Genomic DNA, 9,356 nt, shown 5'->3' on the forward strand with positions numbered 1-9,356 from the left:
TTATCTCTTATTTCCCCTTCCTAGATCTTTCCATGCGTTTCTAAGAATTTTTTGTCTGAGCGTTATCTCCCCTTCTTCTAAAATTCAAAGCGTTAGAAGCATTGATCCCCCCACCACATTATACTTTTGAAAGATGAGCGTCATGTATACTCGGTTATTTCTTATACGATCAGTGTCGCGTTAACTCCGCTCTCGTGGTTCACTTTTCATAACTCCCAGAGAAATGTACTACGTCGAAAGAAACAGAAACAGCAGCAGCAGCAGCGGCATCGGAAGACGCGTGAATAATTACGTACCGAGTCGTGATAAAACTCCATCGTTTGAGAACAAATGTGATGAGTAAGTTTCGTTTAACTTTTTTTATTTTTCGATTTTTACAAATTGTATTATTACTATTATTTAATTTTAATTTTTCTGTAGCATTTCGTTGGAGCGTCGTGCGGTTCGTATACTAGGTAGACGATACGCATTGACAGCTACGGAATTCAAATTCCTCGAAATTGGTATCAACGTGGATCCACCGAGTTACGTGGAGATTGCCATAGGAGATCATCGAGGAAAGGAACTGATATTATCTCTCGAAACGTGGAAGGGACTCTACGAGCAACGTCGCAATATTCAAAATTTACTTTGGAACAACTCTAAAGATGACTACAATTTCATAAGCGTTGGACCGCTAACAGTGAGAATTCGTACGATTAACGACGTCAAACTCATAAGTTTCGAATCTTCGAACGTGTGCTTGATGATGGTCGAATCGACATTACATCGTATGTTCGATCTCGATCAATGCATAGATGTAACTTTTGATCGATTGGGTAAAATTATCGAAACAGTTGATGTCAAGTTTACGCAATTCTCCAATATCGCGTCCACTGTAATAAATCCAAAAGAAATATCTAATGTAATACGCGCGAGTGACGCTTTCAACAAGCATCAGCTCGTCGATTGTGAGCTGGCAGCTTTAGTTTTTAGTCCATAGTACGTAAGAAAAATATATATATATACATATAACATAAATAAAGAGTTTTAAGTCTAAATCATGACGTAATTTCTTCGCACGCATTTCCATCCACCCAATCCTCTTCAAAGGAATACCGCTTATATTGTTTAATTCGAAAAAAAAAAAAAATCTAGAATTACTTATATTGTGGGAGAGGGGGTGTACCGCAAGAGCACAAAAACTATTTTGTTTGCGAAAACATGTCCCGACGCGTTAGTCAGCCTTAAGACCCAATCCTCTTCAAATACCGCTGTTTATCAACCGGACATCGGTTTATGATTGTTTATACTTGTCATAAAACATCCAACACAAGCGTCCCCCACCCCGCCCCGCAGCCCCCGCGCCTACGAAATCCCCTCCGTCCCGCGTGACGTCATTCCCCCGCGCCATCGAAAACCCCCTTCATCCTGCGTGACGTCATTCCCCCGCGCCGCTGAGATCCCCTCGCGCCTCACCCCCCCTGAGAGGACCTGAGTTAGAACCCGCCTTGTATACCTACTCATTGAGCGCAAATCGAGATATCGAGGAGCGAGCAGCGTGTAGCGTCGGCCGTCGCTTTCGTTGGTAGAAAGAAGACAGAAGACTGTATTCTGTCCTCTTCTACTATCCGAAGCTAGCCGAAGCGCCGAGCTCACACGTACGCTTACGCTCACATCCTCATTACCCCCTCCACGCCGTGTTGCATGTTGCTTGCGGCGGAGATCTGGCAGCTTTGGAGCTCGGTCGCGTTGTCCGAGCGCATCCAGGCTCGGACGGATTAACCCGCGTTGTCACGGTCAAAACCGCAACATCCGAGTATACGCGTCCGATCTGTAAACTCTGCGTATTACCCGTCGAAAGTGCGTCAGGATCCGTCCAAGATTTTGTATTAGGTAGTAAACTTAGTTTCCGCGGCTCACATTTTGATGGCGCTAATTATAGGTGTAATTTAGAGACCTTTTAATAAGAGTCTGGCCATCATCACGTATTTCGATATTTCGATTTCAAGCATTATGATTGGTCCGCCATTTTTTCTCTAATGACGTGGTAATATCACGTGATATCATCTAACCTCAGTCTGCATCGTCCGTCCGCATCAACGATTGAATCAGTGTCATCAGTAATTGAAAAAAAAATTGAAAAAATAAGAACACATTCTCGAGAATCATATATACATTATCTATTAGAGGATTTTTATATTCAGATTATTAGGTAAGTATTTTTAATTTTATACTATTGTAAAATATCTGTATAAAACAATATAACCTTACTTTTAAGATATAAATTAAACTTACTGTCATCAGTAATCAAAACTTCAAAATTAATTTTAAATTCATCCAGTATGTATTACATGTAATAGTTTAATAATAAATGTTATTTTTTCTGATTTATCTATAAATCATTTATATAGTTATTGAATATTTCAGCAACATGACTGGTTGTGTAGCTCCTGACTGCACAAATTCTGACGAAAAGGGTTTTGTAATGCCAATCTATCGTACGAACCAACAGCTCAGGAAGTAGAAGAATTGAATACTGTAAAATGTAATATTTTATATAGTATCGCTGGATACAAGCGATTTGTAACAAGCATTAAAAAAAATACAAAACTTTGTAAGCATTGTATTCGAAGTTTAGGTTCCACTCATCGAAATTTGTCACAATATGCGAGATTAGTGCGATTGCGAAGTTATAAAAACAACACATTGTTTTATGTTAACAATAAAACATTTCAGTTATTTAGAAAAATGGAGTATATATTTAGGCAGTATTAAAAATCGTGTAATAACAATCGTGGTTATAAAAACTTTTTAGTTGCTACATTTTTAGATATTTTAAGTAACAGTCATATTTTGTTGTGTCATAATTTACATTTAAAGATAGCAAATAGATATGCAATTTACAGAATGAGGATAGCGAATAACAAAACAATTGTTAAACGTAAATACTATAACAGTAAGTCAATGGCGATGCACAGTTCAATAAAATAAAACAAATTGTTACATTTTATTCTTTTAATTTTTTTCTTGATCATCGAATGGTAAAATTTTCACTTTGCACCTATTTTTCGTTAATATTTATACGTTATACATCATATATTACATGTTAAACAATTATTTTATTAATGAAAATATTAAACAATTTAGTTGCAGTTAAAAAAAAAACTAAAATCTGTACGAATAATATTCGAATATTATTCGATGTTTCATCAGTATTTTTGAGGTTAGTGATAATATAGCGTACTCGATTTGCTGACTCGGAGTTGGGTCTAGTCAGTAAATTGAATACGTTTGTAATTATACGCTTGCGCTGAAGTTATCCCCACTTAGATTAGAGAAAAAATGGCGGACCAATCAAAACACTCTAAAATCAGATTTCTGATGGCCAGACTCTTATTAAAGGGTCTCTAGTGTAATTTACTTTGACACCTGAATGCATCTGCATTTTAGAGGTTAGACATTTGTTAAAAAAATTCAGTGCGAAAAGATTAATTTAAGCGAACAGTGCTATTTTTTTCTTTTGATTAAACATGGAACGTGATAAGTTGTTTTTTCGACATGTGCTGCTTCATTACTTTGATTTGAAAAAAACTGCAGTTGCAGCTCATAAATTGCTTATCGAAGCTTAGGGCGATTGTGCTCCATCGGAAAGAACATGCCAAGAATGGTTTCAGCGATTTAAGAGTGGTGATTATGATGTGAATGATAAACAACGCTCAGGTCAACCGAAAAAGTTTGAAGACACCGAATTGCAAGCATTATTGGACGAAAACTCAAACGCTCCAAGAATTGTCTGCAGTATTAAATGTTACTCCGATGGCTGTTTCCAAACGTCTACATGCAATGGGAAAGATTCAAAAGGAAGGAAAATGGGTACCACACGAATTAACCGAAAATGCCATTGCGAATCGCTTAAACATCTGTATTTCTCTGCTTGCCAGGCAGAAAAAAAAGAGTTTTTTGTGGCGCATTGTGACTTGACTGGCGATGAAAAGTGGATCTATTTTGATAATCCCAAACGCAAAAAGTCATGGATGGACCCCGGCCAACCATCAACATCCACACCAAAGCGAAATATCCATGGCCACAAAGCAATGCTCTGCATTTGGTGCACTGTAAAAAATTTTTGTGTAAATTTACTATTATAGTGGGTAATATTGAGACCAACTATTAAAGGTGTATATTTACATACATTAGTAAATTTAGATTTCATAGATAAAATTATTATCTTAAATAGTAAGTAAGCATCTTGTACAAGTAAATTTACATGTTAGAAGTAGATTTCTAGAAATGTTATAATAATTTATATATTTGTAGTGATACAAAACAAGAAATGAAATTTACAATAATGATTGTAAATTTATGAAATTGTTTTGTAATAATAATTTACATACTTGTAGCGATACAAAACAAGAAATGAAATTTACAATAATGACTGTAAATCTATGAAATTGTTTTGTAATAATATTATAAATATTTTTAAAATTACATTTTACAATATTAAAAATACACTTTAAATTTATACTGTTTGTACTATAATAATAGAATTGCAGTATATTGCAATATATATATATATATATATATATATATATATATATATATACATAAGATGTTATTAAAATTTTTGATCTTATAGATATTAAAAGTACTTTGTATTTACAGAACATCTCCTAACAAAATTGCATTATCGCAGCTCAGCACTACTATTTCTTCAAACTTGAACCATAAAGTTGAACAGAAAAATAGAGAATTATGTGGTTCAAAAAATAATTTCTGCATTTTATTTTTTATTTTTGTTTAAGTTTGCAGAATAGTGCTGTACTGCGATAATGCAATTGTTAGGATATATTTTGTAAATACAAAAATTTTAATAACATCATATAAATATTGCAATATGCTACAATCATATTATAATACAATTTTTAATATGAATAAGATTAAAGATTTTAATAATATTACAATGCAACACACTAAACATAGAGAAATACATATATAAAAATATATTTTATATTTTTTAAATAATATTTAATATCTTTTTTATATTCTAATTATAAATTATTCATATAAGATTATGTATATAAATGAAGAATATGCAATAGTTTATTCATTTGAATAATTATTTATTTTTAATAATTAGATACATATGAACTATTAATAATGTTAATAATGTTAATAATATTATTATTATACATATGTATATGTGTATACACTTATGATTTTGATTCAATATTTTCCTTGTCTACATTTCTCTCCTCAATGTCTCTTAATTTGTTGAAAAGTGAAAGTACTTTGTATTTAGTTGCGGCCTTACGTGATTTCGTACCAGACGTTGGATGAATATTCAAAAAATACTTCTGTATAAATTCCAAAGTACATGCACAGTGTGTAGGATATTCCATGTTGAAGACATAGTACGCAGACATCAACATTTCCAGAGATTCATAAAAACAATATGTTCTCTCAATCTGCATTGCTTCTATAAATAAATAGGACATCTGACGTTCCGTATCATCTGTAACACACAACCAAGCACATATACATATAAAACGTGATAATTAAATATAATAACGATATTAAATCTGTAAGAATATAAAATAATGTATATATAATTTTACCTATGATAACAATGCATGGTGCAGCAATAGGTGCTTCAATTTCTTTCAAGGTAGTCCCCTCCTATATAATAAATTAGTTATAAAATCATGTAATTTATACATTTATAAAATCATGTAATTGAGAAAGATAATGATACATAATAAGACTTACAGGATAAATTTTAAATAATGTATGGAAGTCCTCTTTAAAATGTTTCATAATAATTTTGATTAATTTAAGCTGTATTAGCTCAGTTGAATTAATAATATCCTTATACTTTTTAAGACGTCCATACGTGAGTATTTTTTCCTGTTTCTTTAATATTTGTTCTTTTAGTATACTTATAGAATGTCCCATTAATTTGTGATAATGCCAGAATATATACTTTTTTTGTAAAAGTATTGGCCATGAAGTTTTAATATCTTGAATCGTAGGTGGTTTATGGACATTATTAAGAAATAATCGTTGTACAGGATATGTTGTTTCAAGATATGAATAAATCTAATAAATCTAATAAATTTTTTAAGTATCAGGATCGTTTTCTGCAGCATCTTGGAGGATTACATGTCGTAGAAATACAGTTTTTGTCTTCTATTGTATCTTCCGTTTCTGATTCAACATAATTGTCAGGCTGCCAATTGCTACATCCAGCTTTGGCAGATAAAACTTTTCGTTGCTTTTTCAGCGGTATATTTAAACTTCGACTCAAAGATCTTTTCATGTGCGGTCTATTAAGATAGCAATTTCTATCACGAAGTTTTAAATATAATGTGTGACTTCCATCTCCAAAATTTACCATCTTCATCCGTATCCTTGAATTGAGGATATTTTTCGATGATCTTGTTAGCTATTATTTTAAATGCTTTAGATGGGATAAATTCTCTTATATTCCTCATTTCAGAAATTATACGATTTACAACAGCATGTATTACAAATTTGCTGCGATTTCCTGCTTCTAATTCTTTAAGCACTGTGGATTCCAAATTATCCCAAGGTATACGAAAATTTGTCCAAATTTCATCATTATCTGATTGTATTTTAATATTTGATACTGTTGTTGGCGATGTCGTATGCTTGATGAGGAAGAGAAAGTAGACATGGAATCACTTAAGATATCACAGGATGCCGTATTGTGTAATTCAGTCTCATTTTGAGGTGACCAAAATTCTTCTGCTTGTAGTAACATAAAAGTTTCTCCAGAACAAAACTTTAAAACATCGTTATCGTCAACATTTGTACCATCCTTTTCCATAACTAGAGTAGAACCATTAATACCAAGTTTGTTGTTACTTTTTGTAATAAGTTCAGATAACATGTTATCAGATTGATTAATAACTAATGAGATTTTTTGTTTTCTATTGGCCGACCAAACTTTAAATAAGTAAGACATCTGCAAAACAGAAAACATATATATACATGTTATACATAATACTAAAAATAATATTAAATGCTAAGTATTATTGAAGTATTACTCACATAATCTTATAAATCAAGAGGTGCGTATTTGAAGATATAAACGGCAATGGAATTTAAGTGAGTTTCAAGGATAGGATGTGGAGCAAGTAAAGCAGAATAGGGAAACAAAGAGATTTTATCGATTTTATGATCTTCATTTTTAACTTCAAACTGTTCATATACTCCAAAATCAGAATTATATACAACTTTTATTGTGGTACCCAGAAAATATACGTTAGTATAAGAATTATTTATTAAAAAATATTTGATTTTACATAAAATAAAGTAATCGTAACAGTCTTTTCCTATACAGATACACATATTTGTTTTATATGCAATGCCTTTGAAAGTAATTTGTGAAGCTATATATTTAAAATTTTCATTCCTTTTATCATAAAAATAATCTATTATAACAGAAGAAATATTATTACTAAAGTTTTCTGGAATATATTCTTCTGCATTATCCGCAATTATCAAAGAACTGTATGTATTTTGTGGAAGTTGACTTTGTAAAAGTTGATGTTTATATGATAGCATTTTTGTTATGTTCTTATAATTTTGCGAGTGCTTAATAATGTTCTTAAAATATCTATGTTTACTTTCAAATTTCAAAGTCCATAAATGTTTAAGCGGTCCAAAAGATATAGTTAGAGAAGGATAATGTGAAATATAATGGTGTTTGGGTCTTAATTTTATGTTTGGAAAACATTTCAATCTTAGCAATAAATATTCATTGATTTTTTCCTGTAATAGCGCAACTTGACCAAAGGATAATGCAGAAGCAAAAGTCAAAGAACAGATTTCTCGAAGACACAGGATTAATAACCAAACATCATTTTCGGTATTCTTGATTGAATCATAAATAGCTAAAGGAAGTATCAGTAATAATCTTTTAATTTGACTTGCAGTACCTCTAATTTTGCACGAATCATTTATGAGTGGAATGCTGTTGTAGTCATTTTCATTTAAGAATTTAATTTTTTGCAATCGAGAATTTAAAAACGTATAATTAAACCATCCTTCTTTAACAAAATACTTAATACAATACATAAGATCATAAGGAATAATACCTTCTAAAAGATCATGAGCTATACAGGGCGGTAACCCTGGATTACATACATGAAAATGATTGAGTTTATTCAAAGAATTTTGTTTTATGCCTTTTATGATTTTCATTGTTTGTTCCGCTTGTTTTACACACAAATTATAATTATCAGGATTTCTGTTTATATTTTTACATACATATGTTAATTGTAATTGACTTTGAGTTAGGTCACAAAAACGGCAAAAATATTCTGAGGAATGAAAAAGTAGGGGAGCTATGTTGGTTCTAACTCAATTAATTCTAAAAATAGATATCCCCAGTGGGGAACCGCGCATGCGCCGCGCGGGGGGGGGGATTTCTCTCTATCCGCTAGGTTGGTAATAAAAATGCAGTCGCGCGGGGGGGATTTATCCGCTAGGTTGGTAATGCTCGCGACGTCCGGACGCAACCCGTCCAACAGCGCGGGCTCGCGCCGCCCGGACGCAACCCGTCCAACATCTCTCGCTCGCGCCGCCCGGACGCAACCCGTCCAACATTTCTCGCTCGCGCCGCCCGGACGCAACCCGTCCAACAACGTCGTGGTTGCCGCCTAAGAAAAAAAGTGAAATTTTACGTAGCCGGCGGGTACGGGCGAACGGTTCGCGCGAGAGGACGGGCGCGCGGCTAAGGGTGGGGCGAGGGGCGAGCCGCGCCGCCCGGACGCAACCCGTCCAACAACGTCGTGGTTGCCGCCTAAGAAATAAAGTGAAATTTTACGTAGCCGGCGAGTACGGGCGAACGGTTCGCGCGAGAGGACGGGCGCGCGGCTAAGGGTGGGGCGAGGGGCGAGTCGTCGCCGGTTCGTTAGCGCGTGCGAGAGAGACCTCTGTAAGAGGAAGGGAGAGAGAGAGACGGAAGCTGATAACAATACGGCGTATCTATTCGACGATGAGTGTATCTTTTAGGTCTTGGATACGAATCGCGCGTATTATATTTTTTTACGCGCGTCGAGAGCGGGAGAGAGATGGAAGCGGGCGATAATAATACGAGAGGAATGACGAATTTCGAGTAAAATATTTTTTTATTATTTTGTTAGATCAATGCTCGCTTTATCCTTCGGTTTCTCAGCTGTTTAGTACGGTTCTTGAAAAAAAGTGCGGATCGCATAGCGTGTTTGTCGAATAAAGACGTCTTTTCACGTTGTCCCGAATGACGATTGAGCGATGTTGCGGTACCATCTTTCCCAATTTGTAGCGTAACCTCGCGTACGCATGAGTACGACCTCCGCGTTTAGCAGCTT

General features: G+C 34.1%; 1 protein-coding gene and 1 pseudogene across 1 annotated transcript; one reads left to right on the forward strand and one right to left on the reverse strand.

The window, feature by feature from the left end:
- Positions 1-223: 223 nt before the first annotated feature.
- LOC145964680 (uncharacterized) lies at positions 224-982 on the forward strand. Its single transcript, XM_083087697.1, has 2 exons — positions 224-339; positions 421-982. Exons 1-2 carry the CDS (start codon positions 224-226, stop codon positions 980-982), a joined length of 678 nt encoding a protein of 225 aa, XP_082943823.1.
- Positions 983-5,192: 4,210 nt separating this feature from the next.
- Positions 5,193-6,967, reverse strand: LOC145964572 (uncharacterized; annotated as a pseudogene).
- Between the last annotated feature and the right edge of the window lie 2,389 nt (positions 6,968-9,356).

This window comes from Camponotus vicinus, unplaced genomic scaffold, assembly GCF_025532165.1.
Source record: "Camponotus vicinus isolate PSW18456_S1 unplaced genomic scaffold, iyCamVici1.0 SCAF_13, whole genome shotgun sequence".
Classification (NCBI taxonomy): domain Eukaryota; kingdom Metazoa; phylum Arthropoda; class Insecta; order Hymenoptera; family Formicidae; genus Camponotus; species Camponotus vicinus.